Source organism: Aplidium turbinatum, chromosome 8 (assembly GCF_918807975.1).
Source record: "Aplidium turbinatum chromosome 8, kaAplTurb1.1, whole genome shotgun sequence".
NCBI classification, from domain to species: Eukaryota; Metazoa; Chordata; class Ascidiacea; order Aplousobranchia; family Polyclinidae; genus Aplidium; species Aplidium turbinatum.
In genome coordinates, this window is record NC_137479.1 from 13,061,182 (window position 1) to 13,086,214 (window position 25,033).

The 25,033-nt window shown below is 35.0% G+C and overlaps 1 protein-coding gene across 1 annotated transcript in view; it reads right to left on the reverse strand.

Moving 5' to 3' along the window:
• LOC145776078 (uncharacterized) overlaps positions 1-23,822 on the reverse strand; it is a 39,331-nt gene extending 15,509 nt beyond the window's left edge. The window contains exons 1-35 of the mRNA XM_082587482.1: positions 23,738-23,822; positions 23,452-23,622; positions 22,328-22,525; positions 22,042-22,212; positions 20,951-21,148; positions 20,665-20,835; positions 19,576-19,773; positions 19,290-19,460; positions 18,167-18,364; positions 17,881-18,051; positions 16,766-16,924; positions 16,480-16,650; positions 15,383-15,580; positions 15,098-15,268; positions 14,007-14,204; positions 13,721-13,891; positions 12,632-12,829; positions 12,346-12,516; positions 11,222-11,419; positions 10,936-11,106; positions 9,812-10,009; positions 9,526-9,696; positions 8,402-8,599; positions 8,116-8,286; positions 7,026-7,223; positions 6,740-6,910; positions 5,651-5,848; positions 5,365-5,535; positions 4,242-4,439; positions 3,956-4,126; positions 2,841-2,999; positions 2,555-2,725; positions 1,458-1,655; positions 1,172-1,342; positions 82-279 (exon numbers count right to left, since the gene is read on the reverse strand). Coding sequence (XP_082443608.1) covers positions 82-279; positions 1,172-1,342; positions 1,458-1,655; positions 2,555-2,725; positions 2,841-2,999; positions 3,956-4,126; positions 4,242-4,439; positions 5,365-5,535; positions 5,651-5,848; positions 6,740-6,910; positions 7,026-7,223; positions 8,116-8,286; positions 8,402-8,599; positions 9,526-9,696; positions 9,812-10,009; positions 10,936-11,106; positions 11,222-11,419; positions 12,346-12,516; positions 12,632-12,829; positions 13,721-13,891; positions 14,007-14,204; positions 15,098-15,268; positions 15,383-15,580; positions 16,480-16,650; positions 16,766-16,924; positions 17,881-18,051; positions 18,167-18,364; positions 19,290-19,460; positions 19,576-19,773; positions 20,665-20,835; positions 20,951-21,148; positions 22,042-22,212; positions 22,328-22,525; positions 23,452-23,622; positions 23,738-23,822 — 6,280 coding nt within the window. The remainder of the gene's footprint in view (positions 1-81; positions 280-1,171; positions 1,343-1,457; positions 1,656-2,554; positions 2,726-2,840; positions 3,000-3,955; positions 4,127-4,241; positions 4,440-5,364; positions 5,536-5,650; positions 5,849-6,739; positions 6,911-7,025; positions 7,224-8,115; positions 8,287-8,401; positions 8,600-9,525; positions 9,697-9,811; positions 10,010-10,935; positions 11,107-11,221; positions 11,420-12,345; positions 12,517-12,631; positions 12,830-13,720; positions 13,892-14,006; positions 14,205-15,097; positions 15,269-15,382; positions 15,581-16,479; positions 16,651-16,765; positions 16,925-17,880; positions 18,052-18,166; positions 18,365-19,289; positions 19,461-19,575; positions 19,774-20,664; positions 20,836-20,950; positions 21,149-22,041; positions 22,213-22,327; positions 22,526-23,451; positions 23,623-23,737) is intronic.
• Positions 23,823-25,033: the final 1,211 nt, after the last annotated feature.

Sequence of the window (25,033 nt, forward strand, 5' to 3'; positions counted from 1 at the left end):
ATAGTTCATTATTTTGGATTGATATGCAGCAAAGCTTGTTTTTACAAACGAATGCTCAACAAAAAATGTCAATATACTCACGATTGTAACATATCGGAGGTGCAGCAGACCATGTTCCGTCATTCTGGCATGTTACAGTCAATTGGTCTGAAGTTTGATCTGCCATTATGTACAAGTCTGATGCGCAAGTGTACTTCAATTTTTCGCCAACACCCAGCGTTGGGCTTGTTGTCGATGAGACTATGTTGGAATCAAGGTTTGGTGCAAGACAATGGATACCTAAATAAAAGATTACTATTGTGTTAATAAACAAGTAAAAACAAAACTAGAAGATGTGGTTTCAAGTGCATTTTTATATTTCAAAAAGAAATCTAGATTACGTTTCTATAAAAAATAACTTTCAATTGACCAAACATTTTACACACCATAGCGAGAATATCACTATTAACCGGTTAAGTGCGTAATTAATATTTTGCAACTCGCGTTACTGTGAGTATTCAATTCGGCAACTCCCAGTTTTTTTGTGGCATTATTACTTTGGAGATTCTCCAGTCCACAGAGCAGTGGAGATATTGTTCATAACATTTGTTTAATTTTGTCATTTTGACTATTATTGGACTATTGTTTTCTGATGTAATCGCATGATCACTGTATTAATTCTTTAGGACTACAAATATTATTATTGGAAACAATGTTTCTTGGTTTTTTCACACGCTGTACTTGCGCTGTCCAGATAAAGTCAAAAGATCATGAATTGAAATTAAATGCGCCATGAAAGACTGCATTACCACAACGAAAATTACTATTGTTGCGTTGTGCTCAATGAAAGCGACTGGCTCGAACGACAAATGCGCAATTAACAGGTTAATGATATGTCTACTTTTAGTAAAAAATCGTTTTGTTATTTTGATGTGACAAGGCAGGCAACTTTTATTTTTAAAAGTGTAAAAATATATATTCTTCTGTAATGAGTTTGTTATCGAATCTTTGCTTATGCTTGGTGATTGATTTTTTTTAAAGGAGGCAAAACATGAACGCCAACACTTGCTTTTCCACTCAAACATGATGTGATCAGTTGATCTGATGAAGGATATTGTCAAGCTAAATGTTTCGTCTTTTTACAACATGTTTGAATTGTTTAGTTTTATTTAAACAAACAAAAATAAACTACTTGTACCACCACATTCTTGACAATTGCCCCATCGTCCTGCTGCATATTCCTTTTCATGGGAACACCATGGAGTCACTCCGTGATCCACAGTTGTGCATCGGTTGTATGAGATTGCTTCGTAAGTGAATGGGAAGTGACATGGCTCGAGTCCATTTCCGCAAATGTGATTACCTAAATAAGTACTTAACATTACTACAAGTTCTGAATAGTTCATTATTTTGGATTGATATGCAGCAAAGCTTGTTTTTACAAACGAATGCTCAACAAAAAATGTCAATATACTCACGATTGTAACATATCGGAGGTGCAGCAGACCATGTTCCGTCATTCTGGCATGTTACAGTCAATTGGTCTGAAGTTTGATCTGCCATTATGTACAAGTCTGATGCGCAAGTGTACTGCAATTTCTCGCCAACACCCAGCGTTGGGCTTGTTGTCGATGAGACTATGTTGGAATCAAGGTTTGGTACAAGACAATGGACACCTAAATAAAAGATTACTATTGTGTTAATAAACAAGTAAAAACAAAACTAGAAGATGTGGTTTCAAGTGCATTTTTATATTTCAAAAAAAAATCTAGATTACGTTTCTAGAAAAAATAACTTTCAATTGACCAAACATTTTACACACCAGCGAGAATATCACTATTAACCGGTTAAGTGCGTAATTAATATTTTGCAACTCGCGTTACTGTGAGTATTCAATTCGGCAACTCCCAGTTTTTTTTGTGACATTATTACTTTGGAGATTCCCCAGTCCACAGAGCAGTGGAGATATTGTTCATAACATTTGTTTAATTTTGTCATTTTGACTATTATTGGACTATTGTTTTCTGATGTAATCGCATGATCACTGTATTAATTCTTTAGGACTACAAATATTATTATTGGAAACAATGTTTCTTGGGTTCTTCACACGCTGTACTTGTGCTGTCCAGATAAAGTCAAAAGATCATGAATTGAAATTATATGCGCCATGAAAGACTGCATTACCACAACAAAAATTACTATTGTTGCGTTGTGCTCAATGAAAGCGACTGGCTCAAACGACAATTGTCACCATGTGCACTAATCAGGTTAATGATATGTCTACTTTTAGTAAAAAATCGTTTTGTTATTTTGATGTGACTAGGCAGGCAACTTTTATTTTTAAAAGTGTAGAAATATATATTCTTCTGTAATGAGTTTGTTATCGAATCTTTGCTTATGCTTGGTGATTGATTTTTATTAAAAGAGGAAAAACATGAACGCCAATGCTTGCTTATTTACTCAAACATGATGTGATCAGTTGATCTGATCAAAGATATTGTTAAGATAAATGTTTCGTCTTTTTACAACATGTTTGAATTGTTTGGTTTTATTTAAGCAAACAAAAATAAACTACCTGTACCACCACATTCTTGACAATTGCCCCATCGTCCTGCTGCATATTGCTTTTCATAGGAACACCATGGAGTCACTCCGTGATCCACAGTTGTGCATCGGTTGTATGAGATTCCTTCGTAAGTGAATGGGAAGTGACATGGCTCGAGTCCATTTCCGCAAATGTGATTACCTAAATAAGTACTCAACAATACTACAAGTTCTGAATAGTTCATTATTTTGGATTGATATGCAGCAAAGCTTGTTTTTACAAACGAATGCTCAACAAAAAATGTCAATATACTCACGATTGTAACATATCGGAGGTGCAGCAGACCATGTTCCGCCTTTCTGGCATGTTACAGTCAATTGGTCTGAAGTTTGATCTGCCATTATGTACAAGTCTGATGCGCAAGTGTACTTCAATTTCTCGCGAACACCCAGCGTTGGGCTTGTTGTCGATGAGACTATGTTGGAATCAAGGTTTGGTACAAGACAATGGACACCAAAATAAAAGATTACTATTGTGTTAATAAACAAGTAAAAACAAAACTAGAAGATGTGGTTTCAAGTGCATTTTTATATTTTAACCAAATCTAGATTGTTCTTGACAAGCTATTCTGTACCTTTCTATAAAAAATAACTTTCAATTGACCAACCATTTTACACACCATAGGGATAATATCACTTTTAACCGGTTAAGTGCGTAATTAATATTTTGCAACTCGCGTTACTACGTGAGTATTCAATTCGGCAACTCCCAGTCTTTTTTTAGGCATTATTACTTTGGAGATTCCCCAGTCCACAGAGCAGTGGAGATATTGTTCATAACGTTTGTTTAATTTTGTCATTTTGACTATTATTGGACTATTGTTTTTCGATGTAATCGCATGATCACTGTATTAATTATTTAGGACTACAAATATTATTATTGGAAACAACGTTTCTTGGTTTCTTCACACGCTGTACTTGTGCTGTCCAGATAAAGTCAAAAGATCATGAATTGAAATTAAATGCGCCATGAAAGACTGCATTACCACAACGAAAATTACTATTGTTGCGTTGTGCTGCTCAGTGAAAGCGACTGGCTCGAACGACAAATGTGCAATTAACAGGTTAATGATATGTCTACTTTTAGTAAAAAATCGTTTTGTTATTTTGATGTGACTAGGCAGGCAACTTTTATTTTTAAAAGTGTAAAAATATATATTCTTCTGTAATGAGTTTGTTATCGAATCTTTGCTTATGCTTGGTGATTGATTTTTTTTAAAGGAGGCTAAACATGAACGCCAACACTTGCTTTTCCACTCAAACATGATGTGATCAGTTGATCTGATCAAGGATATTGTCAAGCTAAATGTTTCGTCTTTTTACAACATGTTTGAATTGTTTAGTTTTATTTAAACAAACAAAAATAAACTACTTGTACCACCACATTCTTGACAATTGCCCCATCGTCCTGCTGCATATTCCTTTTCATGGGAACACCATGGAGTCACTCCGTGATCCACAGTTGTGCATCGGTTGTATGAGATTCCTTCGTACGTGAATGGGAAGTGACATGGCTCGAGTCCATTTCCGCAAATGTGATTACCTAAATAAGTACTCAACATTACTACAAGTTCTGAATAGTTCATTATTTTGGATTGATATGCAGCAAAGCTTGTTTTTACAAACGAATGCTCAACAAAAAATGTCAATATACTCACGATTGTAACATATCGGAGGTGCAGCAGACCATGTTCCGTCATTCTGGCATGTTACCGTCAATTGGTCTGAAGTTTGATCTGCCATTATGTACAAGTCTGATGCGCAAGTGTACTGCAATTTCTCGCCAACACCCAGCGTTGGGCTTGTTGTCGATGAGACTATGTTGGAATCAAGGTTTGGTACAAGACAATGGACATCTAAATAAAAGATTACTATTGTGTTAATAAACAAGTAAAAACAAAACTAGAAGATGTGGTTTTAAGTGCATTTTATATTTCAAAAAAAATCTAGATTGTTCTTGACAAGCTACTGTACGTTTCTAGAAAAAATAACTTTCAATTGACCAACCATTTTACACACCATAGGGATAATATCACTATTAGCCGGTTAAGTGCGTAATTAATATTTTGCAACTCGCGTTACTACGTGAGTATTCAATTCGGCAACTCCCAGTTATTTTTTTGTGGCTTTATTACTTTGGAGAGTGTTGGAAAGTCCACAGTCCACAGAGCAGTGGATATATTGTTCATAACATTTGTTTAATTTTTTCATTTTGACTATTATTGGACTATTGTTTTCCGGTGTAATCGCATGATCACTGTATTAATTCTTTAGGACTACAAATATTATTATTGGAAACAACGGTTCTTGGTTTCTTCACACGCTGTACTTGTGCTGTCCAGACAAAGTCAAAAGATCATGAATTGAAATTAAATGCGCCATGAAAGACTGCATTACCACAACGAAAATTACTATTGTTGCGTTGTGCTCAATAAAAGCGACTGGCTCGAACGACAAATGCGCAATTAACAGGTTAATGATATGTCTACTTTTAGTAAAAAATCGTTTTGTTATTTTGATGTGACTAGGCAGGCAACTTTTATTTTTAAAAGTGTAAAAATATATATTCTTCTGTAATGAGTTTGTTATCGAATCTTTGCTTATGCTTGGTGATTGATTTTTTTTTAAAGAAGTCAAAACATGAACGCCAACACTTGCTTTTCCACTCAAACATGATGTGATCAGTTGATCTGATCAAAGATATTGTCAAGCTAAATGTTTCGTCTTTTTACAACATGTTTGAATTGTTTAGTTTTATTTAAGCAAACAAAAATAAACCACTTGTACCACCACATTCTTGACAATTGCCCCATCGTCCTGCTGCATATTCCTTTTCATAGGAACACCATGGAGTCACTCCGTGATCCACAGTTGTGCATCGGTTGTATGAGATTCCTTCGTAAGTGAATGGGAAGTGACATGGCTCGAGCCCATTTCCGCAAATGTGATTACCTAAATAAGTACTCAACATTACTAAAAGTTCTGAATAGTTCATTATTTTGGATTGATATGCAGCAAAGCTTGTTTTTACAAACGAATGCTCAACAAAAAATGTCAATATACTCACGATTGTAACATATCGGAGGTGCAGCAGACCATGTTCCGTCATTCTGGCATGTTACAGTCAATTGGTCTGAAGTTTGATCTGCCATTATGTACAAGTCTGATGCGCAAGTGTACTTCAATTTTTCGCCAACACCCAGCGTTGGGCTTGTTGTCGATGAGACTATGTTGGAATCAAGGTTTGGTGCAAGACAATGGATACCTAAATAAAAGATTACTATTGTGTTAATAAACAAGTAAAAACAAAACTAGAAGATGTGGTTTCAAGTGCATTTTTATATTTCAAAAAGAAATCTAGATTACGTTTCTATAAAAAATAACTTTCAATTGACCAAACATTTTACACACCAGCGAGAATATCACTATTAACCGGTTAAGTGCGTAATTAATATTTTGCAACTCGCGTTACTGTGAGTATTCAATTCGGCAACTCCCAGTTTTTTTGTGGCATTATTACTTTGGAGATTCTCCAGTCCACAGAGCAGTGGAGATATTGTTCATAACATTTGTTTAATTTTGTCATTTTGACTATTATTGGACTATTGTTTTCTGATGTAATCGCATGATCACTGTATTAATTCTTTAGGACTACAAATATTATTATTGGAAACAATGTTTCTTGGTTTTTTCACACGCTGTACTTGCGCTGTCCAGATAAAGTCAAAAGATCATGAATTGAAATTAAATGCGCCATGAAAGACTGCATTACCACAACGAAAATTACTATTGTTGCGTTGTGCTCAATGAAAGCGACTGGCTCGAACGACAAATGCGCAATTAACAGGTTAATGATATGTCTACTTTTAGTAAAAAATCGTTTTGTTATTTTGGTGTGACAAGGCAGGCAACTTTTATTTTTAAAAGTGTAAAAATATATATTCTTCTGTAATGAGTTTGTTATCGAATCTTTGCTTATGCTTGGTGATTGATTTTTTTTTAAAGAAGTCAAAACATGAACGCCAACACTTGCTTTTCCACTCAAACATGATGTGATCAGTTGATTTGATCAAAGATATTGTCAAGCTAAATGTTTCGTCTTTTTACAACATGTTTGAATTGTTTAGTTTTATTTAAGCAAACAAAAATAAACTACCTGTACCACTACATTCTTGACAATTGCCCCATCGTCCTGCTGCATATTCCTTTTCATAGGAACACCATGGAGTCACTCCGTGATCCACAGTTGTGCATCGGTTGTATGAGATTCCTCCGTACGTGAATGGGAAGTGACATGGCTCGAGTCCATTTCCGCAAATGTGATTACCTAAATAAATACTCAACAGTACTAAAAGTTCTGAATAGTTCATTATTTTGGATTGATATGCAGCAAAGCTTGTTTTTACAAACGAATGCTCAACAAAAAATGTCAATATACTCACGATTGTAACATATCGGAGGTGCAGCAGACCATGTTCCGTCATTCTGGCATGTTACAGTCAATTGGTCTGAAGTTTGATCTGCCATTATGTACAAGTCTGATGCGCAAGTGTACTTCAATTTTTCGCCAACACCCAGCGTTGGGCTTGTTGTCGATGAGACTATGTTGGAATCAAGGTTTGGTGCAAGACAATGGATACCTAAATAAAAGATTACTATTGTGTTAATAAACAAGTAAAAACAAAACTAGAAGATGTGGTTTCAAGTGCATTTTTATATTTCAAAAAGAAATCTAGATTACGTTTCTATAAAAAATAACTTTCAATTGACCAAACATTTTACACACCATAGCGAGAATATCACTATTAACCGGTTAAGTGCGTAATTAATATTTTGCAACTCGCGTTACTGTGAGTATTCAATTCGGCAACTCCCAGTTTTTTTGTGGCATTATTACTTTGGAGATTCTCCAGTCCACAGAGCAGTGGAGATATTGTTCATAACATTTGTTTAATTTTGTCATTTTGACTATTATTGGACTATTGTTTTCTGATGTAATCGCATGATCACTGTATTAATTCTTTAGGACTACAAATATTATTATTGGAAACAATGTTTCTTGGTTTTTTCACACGCTGTACTTGCGCTGTCCAGATAAAGTCAAAAGATCATGAATTGAAATTAAATGCGCCATGAAAGACTGCATTACCACAACGAAAATTACTATTGTTGCGTTGTGCTCAATGAAAGCGACTGGCTCGAACGACAAATGCGCAATTAACAGGTTAATGATATGTCTACTTTTAGTAAAAAATCGTTTTGTTATTTTGATGTGACAAGGCAGGCAACTTTTATTTTTAAAAGTGTAAAAATATATATTCTTCTGTAATGAGTTTGTTATCGAATCTTTGCTTATGCTTGGTGATTGATTTTTTTTAAAGGAGGCAAAACATGAACGCCAACACTTGCTTTTCCACTCAAACATGATGTGATCAGTTGATCTGATGAAGGATATTGTCAAGCTAAATGTTTCGTCTTTTTACAACATGTTTGAATTGTTTAGTTTTATTTAAACAAACAAAAATAAACTACTTGTACCACCACATTCTTGACAATTGCCCCATCGTCCTGCTGCATATTCCTTTTCATGGGAACACCATGGAGTCACTCCGTGATCCACAGTTGTGCATCGGTTGTATGAGATTGCTTCGTAAGTGAATGGGAAGTGACATGGCTCGAGTCCATTTCCGCAAATGTGATTACCTAAATAAGTACTTAACATTACTACAAGTTCTGAATAGTTCATTATTTTGGATTGATATGCAGCAAAGCTTGTTTTTACAAACGAATGCTCAACAAAAAATGTCAATATACTCACGATTGTAACATATCGGAGGTGCAGCAGACCATGTTCCGTCATTCTGGCATGTTACAGTCAATTGGTCTGAAGTTTGATCTGCCATTATGTACAAGTCTGATGCGCAAGTGTACTGCAATTTCTCGCCAACACCCAGCGTTGGGCTTGTTGTCGATGAGACTATGTTGGAATCAAGGTTTGGTACAAGACAATGGACATCTAAATAAAAGATTACTATTGTGTTAATAAACAAGTAAAAATAAAACTAGAAGATGTGGTTTTAAGTGCATTTTTATATTTCAAAAAAAATCTAGATTGTTCTTGACAAGCTACTGTACGTTTCTAGAAAAAATAACTTTCAATTGACCAACCATTTTACACACCATAGGGATAATATCACTATTAGCCGGTTAAGTGCGTAATTAATATTTTGCAACTCGCGTTACTACGTGAGTATTCAATTCGGCAACTCCCAGTTATTTTTTTGTGGCTTTATTACTTTGGAGAGTGTTGGAAAGTCCACAGTCCACAGAGCAGTGGAGATATTGTTCATAACATTTGTTTAATTTTGTCATTTTGACTATTATTGGACTATTGTTTTCCGATGTAATCGCATGATCACTGTATTAATTCTTTAGGACTACAAATATTATTATTGGAAACAACGGTTCTTGGTTTCTTCACACGCTGTACTTGTGCTGTCCAGACAAAGTCAAAAGATCATGAATTGAAATTAAATGCGCCATGAAAGACTGCATTACCACAACGAAAATTACTATTGTTGCGTTGTGCTCAATAAAAGCGACTGGCTCGAACGACAAATGCGCAATTAACAGGTTAATGATATGTCTACTTTTAGTAAAAAATCGTTTTGTTATTTTGATGTGACTAGTCAGGCAACTTTTATTTTTAAAAGTGTAAAAATATATATTCTTCTGTAATGAGTTTGTTATCGAATCTTTGCTTATGCTTGGTGATTGATTTTTTTTTAAAGAAGTCAAAACATGAACGCCAATACTTGCTTTTCCACTCAAACATGATGTGATCAGTTGATCTGATCAAAGATATTGTCAAGCTAAATGTTTCGTCTTTTTACAACATGTTTGAATTGTTTAGTTTTATTTAAGCAAACAAAAATAAACTACTTGTACCACCACATTCTTGACAATTGCCCCATCGTCCTGCTGCATATTCCTTTTCATAGGAACACCATGGAATCACTCCGTGATCCACAGTTGTGCATCGGTTGTATGAGATTCCTTCGTAAGTGAATGGGAAGTGACATGGCTCGAGCCCATTTCCGCAAATGTGATTACCTAAATAAGTACTCAACATTACTAAAAGTTCTGAATAGTTCATTATTTTGGATTGATATGCAGCAAAGCTTGTTTTTACAAACGAATGCTCAACAAAAAATGTCAATATACTCACGATTGTAACATATCGGAGGTGCAGCAGACCATGTTCCGTCATTCTGGCATGTTACAGTCAATTGGTCTGAAGTTTGATCTGCCATTATGTACAAGTCTGATGCGCAAGTGTACTGCAATTTCTCGCCAACACCCAGCGTTGGGCTTGTTGTCGATGAGACTATGTTGGAATCAAGGTTTGGTACAAGACAATGGACATCTAAATAAAAGATTACTATTGTGTTAATAAACAAGTAAAAATAAAACTAGAAGATGTGGTTTTAAGTGCATTTTTATATTTCAAAAAAAATCTAGATTGTTCTTGACAAGCTACTGTAAGTTTCTAGAAAAAATAACTTTCAATTGACCAACCATTTTACACACCATAGGGATAATATCACTATTAGCCGGTTAAGTGCGTAATTAATATTTTGCAACTCGCGTTACTACGTGAGTATTCAATTCGGCAACTCCCAGTTATTTTTTTGTGGCTTTATTACTTTGGAGAGTGTTGGAAAGTCCACAGTCCACAGAGCAGTGGAGATATTGTTCATAACATTTGTTTAATTTTTTCATTTTGACTATTATTGGACTATTGTTTTCCGATGTAATCGCATGATCACTGTATTAATTCTTTAGGACTACAAATATTATTATTGGAAACAACGTTTCTTGGTTTCTTCACACGCTGTACTTGTGCTGTCCAGACAAAGTCAAAAGATCATGAATTGAAATTAAATGCGCCATGAAAGACTGCATTACCACAACGAAAATTACTATTGTTGCGTTGTGCTCAATAAAAGCGACTGGCTCGAACGACAAATGCGCAATTAACAGGTTAATGATATGTCTACTTTTAGTAAAAAATCGTTTTGTTATTTTGATGTGACTAGTCAGGCAACTTTTATTTTTAAAAGTGTAAAAATATATATTCTTCTGTAATGAGTTTGTTATCGAATCTTTGCTTATGCTTGGTGATTGATTTTTTTTTAAAGAAGTCAAAACATGAACGCCAATACTTGCTTTTCCACTCAAACATGATGTGATCAGTTGATCTGATCAAAGATATTGTCAAGCTAAATGTTTCGTCTTTTTACAACATGTTTGAATTGTTTAGTTTTATTTAAGCAAACAAAAATAAACTACTTGTACCACCACATTCTTGACAATTGCCCCATCGTCCTGCTGCATATTCCTTTTCATAGGAACACCATGGAATCACTCCGTGATCCACAGTTGTGCATCGGTTGTATGAGATTCCTTCGTAAGTGAATGGGAAGTGACATGGCTCGAGCCCATTTCCGCAAATGTGATTACCTAAATAAGTACTCAACATTACTAAAAGTTCTGAATAGTTCATTATTTTGGATTGATATGCAGCAAAGCTTGTTTTTACAAACGAATGCTCAACAAAAAATGTCAATATACTCACGATTGTAACATATCGGAGGTGCAGCAGACCATGTTCCGTCATTCTGGCATGTTACAGTCAATTGGTCTGAAGTTTGATCTGCCATTATGTACAAGTCTGATGCGCAAGTGTACTGCAATTTCTCGCCAACACCCAGCGTTGGGCTTGTTGTCGATGAGACTATGTTGGAATCAAGGTTTGGTACAAGACAATGGACATCTAAATAAAAGATTACTATTGTGTTAATAAACAAGTAAAAATAAAACTAGAAGATGTGGTTTTAAGTGCATTTTTATATTTCAAAAAAAATCTAGATTGTTCTTGACAAGCTACTGTAAGTTTCTAGAAAAAATAACTTTCAATTGACCAACCATTTTACACACCATAGGGATAATATCACTATTAGCCGGTTAAGTGCGTAATTAATATTTTGCAACTCGCGTTACTACGTGAGTATTCAATTCGGCAACTCCCAGTTATTTTTTTGTGGCTTTATTACTTTGGAGAGTGTTGGAAAGTCCACAGTCCACAGAGCAGTGGAGATATTGTTCATAACATTTGTTTAATTTTTTCATTTTGACTATTATTGGACTATTGTTTTCCGATGTAATCGCATGATCACTGTATTAATTCTTTAGGACTACAAATATTATTATTGGAAACAACGTTTCTTGGTTTCTTCACACGCTGTACTTGTGCTGTCCAGACAAAGTCAAAAGATCATGAATTGAAATTAAATGCGCCATGAAAGACTGCATTACCACAACGAAAATTACTATTGTTGCGTTGTGCTCAATAAAAGCGACTGGCTCGAACGACAAATGCGCAATTAACAGGTTAATGATATGTCTACTTTTAGTAAAAAATCGTTTTGTTATTTTGATGTGACTAGTCAGGCAACTTTTATTTTTAAAAGTGTAAAAATATATATTCTTCTGTAATGAGTTTGTTATCGAATCTTTGCTTATGCTTGGTGATTGATTTTTTTTTAAAGAAGTCAAAACATGAACGCCAACACTTGCTTTTCCACTCAAACATGATGTGATCAGTTGATCTGATCAAAGATATTGTCAAGCTAAATGTTTCGTCTTTTTACAACATGTTTGAATTGTTTAGTTTTATTTAAGCAAACAAAAATAAACTACTTGTACCACCACATTCTTGACAATTGCCCCATCGTCCTGCTGCATATTCCTTTTCATAGGAACACCATGGAGTCACTCCGTGATCCACAGTTGTGCATCGGTTGTATGAGATTCCTTCGTAAGTGAATGGGAAGTGACATGGCTCGAGCCCATTTCCGCAAATGTGATTACCTAAATAAGTACTCAACATTACTAAAAGTTCTGAATAGTTCATTATTTTGGATTGATATGCAGCAAAGCTTGTTTTTACAAACGAATGCTCAACAAAAAATGTCAATATACTCACGATTGTAACATATCGGAGGTGCAGCAGACCATGTTCCGTCATTCTGGCATGTTACAGTCAATTGGTCTGAAGTTTGATCTGCCATTATGTACAAGTCTGATGCGCAAGTGTACTTCAATTTTTCGCCAACACCCAGCGTTGGGCTTGTTGTCGATGAGACTATGTTGGAATCAAGGTTTGGTGCAAGACAATGGATACCTAAATAAAAGATTACTATTGTGTTAATAAACAAGTAAAAACAAAACTAGAAGATGTGGTTTCAAGTGCATTTTTATATTTCAAAAAGAAATCTAGATTACGTTTCTATAAAAAATAACTTTCAATTGACCAAACATTTTACACACCAGCGAGAATATCACTATTAACCGGTTAAGTGCGTAATTAATATTTTGCAACTCGCGTTACTGTGAGTATTCAATTCGGCAACTCCCAGTTTTTTTGTGGCATTATTACTTTGGAGATTCTCCAGTCCACAGAGCAGTGGAGATATTGTTCATAACATTTGTTTAATTTTGTCATTTTGACTATTATTGGACTATTGTTTTCTGATGTAATCGCATGATCACTGTATTAATTCTTTAGGACTACAAATATTATTATTGGAAACAATGTTTCTTGGTTTTTTCACACGCTGTACTTGCGCTGTCCAGATAAAGTCAAAAGATCATGAATTGAAATTAAATGCGCCATGAAAGACTGCATTACCACAACGAAAATTACTATTGTTGCGTTGTGCTCAATGAAAGCGACTGGCTCGAACGACAAATGCGCAATTAACAGGTTAATGATATGTCTACTTTTAGTAAAAAATCGTTTTGTTATTTTGGTGTGACAAGGCAGGCAACTTTTATTTTTAAAAGTGTAAAAATATATATTCTTCTGTAATGAGTTTGTTATCGAATCTTTGCTTATGCTTGGTGATTGATTTTTTTTTAAAGAAGTCAAAACATGAACGCCAACACTTGCTTTTCCACTCAAACATGATGTGATCAGTTGATTTGATCAAAGATATTGTCAAGCTAAATGTTTCGTCTTTTTACAACATGTTTGAATTGTTTAGTTTTATTTAAGCAAACAAAAATAAACTACCTGTACCACTACATTCTTGACAATTGCCCCATCGTCCTGCTGCATATTCCTTTTCATAGGAACACCATGGAGTCACTCCGTGATCCACAGTTGTGCATCGGTTGTATGAGATTCCTCCGTACGTGAATGGGAAGTGACATGGCTCGAGTCCATTTCCGCAAATGTGATTACCTAAATAAATACTCAACAGTACTAAAAGTTCTGAATAGTTCATTATTTTGGATTGATATGCAGCAAAGCTTGTTTTTACAAACGAATGCTCAACAAAAAATGTCAATATACTCACGATTGTAACATATCGGAGGTGCAGCAGACCATGTTCCGTCATTCTGGCATGTTACAGTCAATTGGTCTGAAGTTTGATCTGCCATTATGTACAAGTCTGATGCGCAAGTGTACTTCAATTTTTCGCCAACACCCAGCGTTGGGCTTGTTGTCGATGAGACTATGTTGGAATCAAGGTTTGGTGCAAGACAATGGATACCTAAATAAAAGATTACTATTGTGTTAATAAACAAGTAAAAACAAAACTAGAAGATGTGGTTTCAAGTGCATTTTTATATTTCAAAAAGAAATCTAGATTACGTTTCTATAAAAAATAACTTTCAATTGACCAAACATTTTACACACCATAGCGAGAATATCACTATTAACCGGTTAAGTGCGTAATTAATATTTTGCAACTCGCGTTACTGTGAGTATTCAATTCGGCAACTCCCAGTTTTTTTGTGGCATTATTACTTTGGAGATTCTCCAGTCCACAGAGCAGTGGAGATATTGTTCATAACATTTGTTTAATTTTGTCATTTTGACTATTATTGGACTATTGTTTTCTGATGTTATCGCATGATCACTGTATTAATTCTTTAGGACTACAAATATTATTATTGGAAACAATGTTTCTTGGTTTTTTCACACGCTGTACTTGCGCTGTCCAGATAAAGTCAAAAGATCATGAATTGAAATTAAATGCGCCATGAAAGACTGCATTACCACAACGAAGATTACTATTGTTGCGTTGTGCTCAATGAAAGTGACTGGCTCGAACGACAAATGCGCAATTAACAGGTTAATGATATGTCTACTTTTAGTAAAAAATCGTTTTGTTATTTTGGTGTGACTAGGCAGGCAACTTTTATTTTTAAAAGTGTAAATATATATATTCTTCTGTAATGAGTTTGTTATCGAATCTTTGCTTATGCTTGGTGATTGATTTTTTTTTAATAAAGGCAAAACATGAACGCCAACACTTGCTTTTCCACTCAAACATGATGTGAACAGTTGATCTGATCAAGGATATTGTCAAGCTAAATGTTTCGTCTTTTTACAACATGTTTGAATTGTTTAGTTTTATTTAAGCAAACAAAAATAAACTACCTGTACCACTACATTCTTGACAATTGCCCCATCGTCCTGCTGCATATTCCTTTTCATAGGAACACCATGGAGTCACTCCGTGATCCACAGTTGTGCATCGGTTGTATGAGATTCCTCCGTAAGTGAATGGGAAGTGACATGGCTCGAGTCCATTTCCGCAAATGTGATTACCTAAATAAGTACTCAACATTACTACAAGTTCTGAATAGTTCATTATTTTGGGTTAATATGAAGCAAAGCTTGTTTTTACAAACGAATGCTCAACAAAAATGTCAATATACTCACGATTGTAACATATCGGAGGTGCAGCAGACCATGTTCCGTCATTCTGGCATGTTACAGTCAATTGGTCTGAAGTTTGATCTGCCATTATGTACAAGTCTGATGCGCAAGTGTACTTCAATTTCTCGCCAACACCCAGCGTTGGGCTTGTTGTCGATGAGACTATGTTGGAATCAAGGTTTGGTACAAGACAATGGACACCTAAATAAAAGATTACTATTGTGTTAATAAACAAGTAAAAACAAAACTAGAAGATGTGGTTTCAAGTGCATTTTTATATTTCAAAAAAAAATCTAGATTACGTTTCTAGAAAAAATAACTTTCAATTGACCAAACATTTTACACACCAGCGAGAATATCACTATTAACCGGTTAAGTGCGTAATTAATATTTTGCAACTCGCGTTACTGTGAGTATTCAATTCGGCAACTCCCAGTTTTTTTTGTGACATTATTACTTTGGAGATTCCCCAGTCCACAGAGCAGTGGAGATATTGTTCATAACATTTGTTTAATTTTGTCATTTTGACTATTATTGGACTATTGTTTTCTGATGTAATCGCATGATCACTGTATTAATTCTTTAGGACTACAAATATTATTATTGGAAACAATGTTTCTTGGGTTCTTCACACGCTGTACTTGTGCTGTCCAGATAAAGTCAAAAGATCATGAATTGAAATTATATGCGCCATGAAAGACTGCATTACCACAACAAAAATTACTATTGTTGCGTTGTGCTCAATGAAAGCGACTGGCTCAAACGACAATTGTCACCATGTGCACTAATCAGGTTAATGATATGTCTACTTTTAGTAAAAAATCGTTTTGTTATTTTGATGTGACTAGGCAGGCAACTTTTATTTTTAAAAGTGTAGAAATATATATTCTTCTGTAATGAGTTTGTTATCGAATCTTTGCTTATGCTTGGTGATTGATTTTTATTAAAAGAGGAAAAACATGAACGCCAATGCTTGCTTATTTACTCAAACATGATGTGATCAGTTGATCTGATCAAAGATATTGTTAAGATAAATGTTTCGTCTTTTTACAACATGTTTGAATTGTTTGGTTTTATTTAAGCAAACAAAAATAAACTACCTGTACCACCACATTCTTGACAATTGCCCCATCGTCCTGCTGCATATTGCTTTTCATAGGAACACCATGGAGTCACTCCGTGATCCACAGTTGTGCATCGGTTGTATGAGATTCCTTCGTAAGTGAATGGGAAGTGACATGGCTCGAGTCCATTTCCGCAAATGTGATTACCTAAATAAGTACTCAACAATACTACAAGTTCTGAATAGTTCATTATTTTGGATTGATATGCAGCAAAGCTTGTTTTTACAAACGAATGCTCAACAAAAAATGTCAATATACTCACGATTGTAACATATCGGAGGTGCAGCAGACCATGTTCCGCCTTTCTGGCATGTTACAGTCAATTGGTCTGAAGTTTGATCTGCCATTATGTACAAGTCTGATGCGCAAGTGTACTTCAATTTCTCGCGAACATCCAGCGTTGGGCTTGTTGTCGATGAGACTATGTTGGAATCAAGGTTTGGTACAAGACAATGGACACCAAAATAAAAGATTACTATTGTGTTAATAAACAAGTAAAAACAAAACTAGAAGATGTGGTTTCAAGTGCATTTTTATATTTTAACCAAATCTAGATTGTTCTTGACAAGCTATTCTGTACCTTTCTATAAAAAATAACTTTCAATTGACCAACCATTTTACACACCATAGGGATAATATCACTTTTAACCGGTTAAGTGCGTAATTAATATTTTGCAACTCGCGTTACTACGTGAGTATTCAATTCGGCAACTCCCAGTCTTTTTTTAGGCATTATTACTTTGGAGATTCCCCAGTCCACAGAGCAGTGGAGATATTGTTCATAACGTTTGTTTAATTTTGTCATTTTGACTATTATTGGACTATTGTTTTTCGATGTAATCGCATGATCACTGTATTAATTATTTAGGACTACAAATATTATTATTGGAAACAACGTTTCTTGGTTTCTTCACACGCTGTACTTGTGCTGTCCAGATAAAGTCAAAAGATCATGAATTGAAATTAAATGCGCCATGAAAGACTGCATTACCACAACGAAAATTACTATTGTTGCGTTGTGCTGCTCAGTGAAAGCGACTGGCTCGAACGACAAATGTGCAATTAACAGGTTAATGATATGTCTACTTTTAGTAAAAAATCGTTTTGTTATTTTGATGTGACTAGGCAGGCAACTTTTATTTTTAAAAGTGTAAAAATATATATTCTTCTGTAATGAGTTTGTTATCGAATCTTTGCTTATGCTTGGTGATTGATTTTTTTTAAAGGAGGCTAAACATGAACGCCAACACTTGCTTTTCCACTCAAACATGATGTGATCAGTTGATCTGATCAAGGATATTGTCAAGCTAAATGTTTCGTCTTTTTACAACATGTTTGAATTGTTTAGTTTTATTTAAACAAACAAAAATAAACTACTTGTACCACCACATTCTTGACAATTGCCCCATCGTCCTGCTGCATATTCCTTTTCATGGGAACACCATGGAGTCACTCCGTGATCCACAGTTGTGCATCGGTTGTATGAGATTCCTTCGTACGTGAATGGGAAGTGACATGGCTCGAGTCCATTTCCGCAAATGTGATTACCTAAATAAGTACTCAACATTACTACAAGTTCTGAATAGTTCATTATTTTGGATTGATATGCAGCAAAGCTTGTTTTTACAAACGAATGCTCAACAAAAAATGTCAATATACTCACGATTGTAACATATCGGAGGTGCAGCAGACCATGTTCCGTCATTCTGGCATGTTACCGTCAATTGGTCTGAAGTTTGATCTGCCATTATGTACAAGTCTGATGCGCAAGTGTACTGCAATTTCTCGCCAACACCCAGCGTTGGGCTTGTTGTCGATGAGACTATGTTGGAATCAAGGTTTGGTACAAGACAATGGACATCTAAATAAAAGATTACTATTGTGTTAATAAACAAGTAAAAACAAAACTAGAAGATGTGGTTTTAAGTGCATTTTATATTTCAAAAAAAATCTAGATTGTTCTTGACAAGCTACTGTACGTTTCTAGAAAAAATAACTTTCAATTGACCAACCATTTTACACACCATAGGGATAATATCACTATTAGCCGGTTAAGTGCGTAATTAATATTTTGCAACTCGCGTTACTACGTGAGTATTCAATTCGGCAACTCCCAGTTATTTTTTTGTGGCTTTATTACTTTGGAGAGTGTTGGAAAGTCCACAGTCCACAGAGCAGTGGATATATTGTTCATAACATTTGTTTAATTTTTTCATTTTGACTATTATTGGACTATTGTTTTCCGGTGTAATCGCATGATCACTGTATTAATTCTTTAGGACTACAAATATTATTATTGGAAACAACGGTTCTTGGTTTCTTCACACGCTGTACTTGTGCTGTCCAGACAAAGTCAAAAGATCATGAATTGAAATTAAATGCGCCATGAAAGACTGCATTACCACAACGAAAATTACTATTGTTGCGTTGTGCTCAATAAAAGCGACTGGCTCGAACGACAAATGCGCAATTAACAGGTTAATGATATGTCTACTTTTAGTAAAAAATCGTTTTGTTATTTTGATGTGACTAGGCAGGCAACTTTTATTTTTAAAAGTGTAAAAATATATATTCTTCTGTAATGAGTTTGTTATCGAATCTTTGCTTATGCTTGGTGATTGATTTTTTTTTAAAGAAGTCAAAACATGAACGCCAACACTTGCTTTTCCACTCAAACATGATGTGATCAGTTGATCTGATCAAAGATATTGTCAAGCTAAATGTTTCGTCTTTTTACAACATGTTTGAATTGTTTAGTTTTATTTAAGCAAACAAAAATAAACCACTTGTACCACCACATTCTTGACAATTGCCCCATCGTCCTGCTGCATATTCCTTTTCATAGGAACACCATGGAGTCACTCCGTGATCCACAGTTGTGCATCGGTTGTATGAGATTCCTTCGTAAGTGAATGGGAAGTGACATGGCTCGAGCCCATTTCCGCAAATGTGATTACCTAAATAAGTACTCAACATTACTAAAAGTTCTGAATAGTTCATTATTTTGGATTGATATGCAGCAAAGCTTGTTTTTACAAACGAATGCTCAACAAAAAATGTCAATATACTCACGATTGTAACATATCGGAGGTGCAGCAGACCATGTTCCGTCATTCTGGCATGTTACAGTCAATTGGTCTGAAGTTTGATCTGCCATTATGTACAAGTCTGATGCGCAAGTGTACTTCAATTTTTCGCCAACACCCAGCGTTGGGCTTGTTGTCGATGAGACTATGTTGGAATCAAGGTTTGGTGCAAGACAATGGATACCTAAATAAAAGATTACTATTGTGTTAATAAACAAGTAAAAACAAAACTAGAAGATGTGGTTTCAAGTGCATTTTTATATTTCAAAAAGAAATCTAGATTACGTTTCTATAAAAAATAACTTTCAATTGACCAAACATTTTACACACCAGCGAGAATATCACTATTAACCGGTTAAGTGCGTAATTAATATTTTGCAACTCGCGTTACTGTGAGTATTCAATTCGGCAACTCCCAGTTTTTTTGTGGCATTATTACTTTGGAGATTCTCCAGTCCACAGAGCAGTGGAGATATTGTTCATAACATTTGTTTAATTTTGTCATTTTGACTATTATTGGACTATTGTTTTCTGATGTAATCGCATGATCACTGTATTAATTCTTTAGGACTACAAATATTATTATTGGAAACAATGTTTCTTGGTTTTTTCACACGCTGTACTTGCGCTGTCCAGATAAAGTCAAAAGATCATGAATTGAAATTAAATGCGCCATGAAAGACTGCATTACCACAACGAAAATTACTATTGTTGCGTTGTGCTCAATGAAAGCGACTGGCTCGAACGACAAATGCGCAATTAACAGGTTAATGATATGTCTACTTTTAGTAAAAAATCGTTTTGTTATTTTGGTGTGACAAGGCAGGCAACTTTTATTTTTAAAAGTGTAAAAATATATATTCTTCTGTAATGAGTTTGTTATCGAATCTTTGCTTATGCTTGGTGATTGATTTTTTTTTAAAGAAGTCAAAACATGAACGCCAACACTTGCTTTTCCACTCAAACATGATGTGATCAGTTGATTTGATCAAAGATATTGTCAAGCTAAATGTTTCGTCTTTTTACAACATGTTTGAATTGTTTAGTTTTATTTAAGCAAACAAAAATAAACTACCTGTACCACTACATTCTTGACAATTGCCCCATCGTCCTGCTGCATATTCCTTTTCATAGGAACACCATGGAGTCACTCCGTGATCCACAGTTGTGCATCGGTTGTATGAGATTCCTCCGTACGTGAATGGGAAGTGACATGGCTCGAGTCCATTTCCGCAAATGTGATTACCTAAATAAATACTCAACAGTACTAAAAGTTCTGAATAGTTCATTATTTTGGATTGATATGCAGCAAAGCTTGTTTTTACAAACGAATGCTCAACAAAAAATGTCAATATACTCACGATTGTAACATATCGGAGGTGCAGCAGACCATGTTCCGTCATTCTGGCATGTTACAGTCAATTGGTCTGAAGTTTGATCTGCCATTATGTACAAGTCTGATGCGCAAGTGTACTTCAATTTTTCGCCAACACCCAGCGTTGGGCTTGTTGTCGATGAGACTATGTTGGAATCAAGGTTTGGTGCAAGACAATGGATACCTAAATAAAAGATTACTATTGTGTTAATAAACAAGTAAAAACAAAACTAGAAGATGTGGTTTCAAGTGCATTTTTATATTTCAAAAAGAAATCTAGATTACGTTTCTATAAAAAATAACTTTCAATTGACCAAACATTTTACACACCATAGCGAGAATATCACTATTAACCGGTTAAGTGCGTAATTAATATTTTGCAACTCGCGTTACTGTGAGTATTCAATTCGGCAACTCCCAGTTTTTTTGTGGCATTATTACTTTGGAGATTCTCCAGTCCACAGAGCAGTGGAGATATTGTTCATAACATTTGTTTAATTTTGTCATTTTGACTATTATTGGACTATTGTTTTCTGATGTAATCGCATGATCACTGTATTAATTCTTTAGGACTACAAATATTATTATTGGAAACAATGTTTCTTGGTTTTTTCACACGCTGTACTTGCGCTGTCCAGATAAAGTCAAAAGATCATGAATTGAAATTAAATGCGCGATGAAAGACTGCATTACCACAACGAAAATTACTATTGTTGCGTTGTGCTCAATGAAAGCGACTGGCTCGAACGACAAATGCGCAATTAACAGGTTAATGATATGTCTACTTTTAGTAAAAAATCGTTTTGTTATTTTGATGTGACAAGGCAGGCAACTTTTATTTTTAAAAGTGTAAAAATATATATTCTTCTGTAATGAGTTTGTTATCGAATCTTTGCTTATGCTTGGTGATTGATTTTTTTTTAAAGAAGTCAAAACATGAACGCCAACACTTGCTTTTCCACTCAAACATGATGTGATCAGTTGATTTGATCAAAGATATTGTCAAGCTAAATGTTTCGTCTTTTTACAACATGTTTGAATTGTTTAGTTTTATTTAAGCAAACAAAAATAAACTACCTGTACCACTACATTCTTGACAATTGCCCCATCGTCCTGCTGCATATTCCTTTTCATAGGAACACCATGGAGTCACTCCGTGATCCACAGTTGTGCATCGGTTGTATGAGATTCCTCCGTACGTGAATGGGAAGTGACATGGCTCGAGTCCATTTCCGCAAATGTGATTACCTAAATAAATACTCAACAGTACTAAAAGTTCTGAATAGTTCATTATTTTGGATTGATATGCAGCAAAGCTTGTTTTTACAAACGAATGCTCAACAAAAAATGTCAATATACTCACGATTGTAACATATCGGAGGTGCAGCAGACCATGTTCCGTCATTCTGGCATGTTACAGTCAATTGGTCTGAAGTTTGATCTGCCATTATGTACAAGTCTGATGCGCAAGTGTACTTCAATTTCTCGCCAACACCCAGCGTTGGGCTTGTTGTCGATGAGACTATGTTGGAATCAAGGTTTGGTACAAGACAATGGACACCTAAATAAAAGATTACTATTGTGTTAATAAACAAGTAAAAATAAAACTAGAAGATGTGGTTTTAAGTGCATTTTTATATTTCAAAAAAAATCTAGATTGTTCTTGACAAGCTACTGTACGTTTCTCGAAAAAATAACTTTCAATTGACCAACCATTTTACACACCATAGGGATAATATCACTATTAACCGGTTAAGTGCGTAATTAATATTTTGCAACTCGCGTTACTACGTGAGTATTCAATTCGGCAACTCCCAGTTATTTTTTTGTGGCATTAATACTTTGGCGAGTGTCGGAAAGTCCACAGTCCACAAAGCAGTGGAGATATTGTTCATAACATTTGTTTAATTTTTTCATTTTGACTATTATTGGACTATTGTTTTCCGATGTAATCACATGATCACTGTATTAATTCTTTAGGACTACAAATATTATCATTGGAAACAACGGTTCTTGGTTTCTTCACACGCTGTACTTGTGCTGTCCAGATAAAGTCAAAAGATCATGAATTGAAATTAAATGCGCCATGAAAGACTGCATTACCACAACGAAAATTGCTATTGTTGCGTTGTGCTCAATAAAAGCGACTGGCTCGAACGACAAATGTGCAATTAACAGGTTAATGATATGTCTACTTTTAGTAAAAAATCGTTTTGTTATTTTGATGTGACTGGGCAGGCAACTTTTATTTTTAAAAGTGTAAATATATATATTCTTCTGTAATGAGTTTGTTATCGAATCTTTGCTTATGCTTGGTGATTGATTTTTTTTTAAAGAAGTCAAAACATGAACGCCAACACTTGCTTATTTACTCAAACATGATGTGATCAGTTGATCTGATCAAGGATATTGTCAAGCTAAATGTTTCGTCTTTTTACAACATGTTTGAATTGTTTAGTTTTATTTAAGCAAACAAAAATAAACTACCTGTACCACTACATTCTTGACAATTGCCCCATCGTCCTGCTGCATATTCCTTTTCATAGGAACACCATGGAGTCACTCCGTGATCCACAGTTGTGCATCGGTTGTATGAGATTCCTTCGTAAGTGAATGGAAAGTGACATGGCTCGAGTCCATTTCCGCAAATGTGATTACCTAAATAAATACTCAACATTACTAAAAGTTCTGAATAGTTCATTATTTTGGATTGATATGCAGCAAAACTTGTTTTTACAAACGAATGCTCAACAAAAAGTGTCAATATACTCACGATTGTAACATATCGGAGGTGCAGCAGACCATGTTCCGTCATTCTGGCATGTTACAGTCAATTGGTTTGAAGTTTGATCTGCCATTATGTACAAGTCTAATGCGCAAGTGTAGTTCAATTTCTCGCCAACACCCAGCGTTGGGCTTGTTGTCGATGAGACTATGTTGGAATCAAGGTTTGGTACAAGACAATGGACATCTAAATAAAAGATTACTATTGTGTTAATAAACAGGGGCGGCTCGCTAGTGTGTGCTGCGGTGCTGCACCACTCCCACAAAAGTTTTCACGAAAAGTTTCTCAAATATCTTAGCGTTTCTTCTGCCCAAAATGTAGTTTATGCTTTCTGTTTACAGAATTGCTGACTGTGTAAATTATATTTGGCAACTCTGCGTGCTGTGAAATATTTTGCGCAAGGTTATAATAAAACAAACACTAGATCGTGACGTCAACCAGTCGCCTGTTTTCTAGTCAATTGTAGTGGCAGAATTTTTCCTTGTTAAAGTGGCTACCGTTCCAAACAGCACAATTCAGGGTTGCCAGGTTGGCATTTTTTGTCTTGTTTGGTATGAAAAAATCTTGTTTTGCATTTTTTCAAAGTTTGGCAGTTTTTGGCATTTTCGTTGTTTTTTTACCAAAAAAATTTTTTTGGCATTTTTTAAATTGGCCTTTTAAACGTTGTTCACATGACTAACCACTTGTTTGGTTTTAAGCTTTGCAGCTGTTGTTTATGACTGACCAGTCAGGCCTGCCGCCTGTTACTGTAACGAATATTAATATTTTACTAATGCTAACATTGTTTTACCATGTGAGTTACATTACCCTGTCGTGCTCACTGCTCAGATGCTGTGACAGCACAATAGCTAGAACGTGTTCTTCACATTTGTTTGTAGATCGTCCCCTTCAAAATATTACACATTTGCGAAACACTTAAATAAGCCATTTTTATTTTAAACTTTTATCACAATTCAGAGCTGAAATACGCTCAGAATGCACCTAATCAAATGTAATTTTTCAAAATTTTCTGGTAGGGCCCCTCAGACTCCCCGTTGTTGAGTTCGTCTTCGGCGAACACGTAACACTCCTATTTCTACAACTCATCAGCCGCCACTGTTAATAAACAAGTAAAAATAAAACTAGAAGATGTGGTTTCAAGTGCATTTTTAAATTTCAGAAAAATGTACTGTAGATTGTTCTTGACAAGCTACTGTACGTTTCTAGAAAAAATAACTTTCAATTGACCAAACACTTTACACACCATAGGGATAATATCACTATTAACCGGTTAAGTGCGTAATT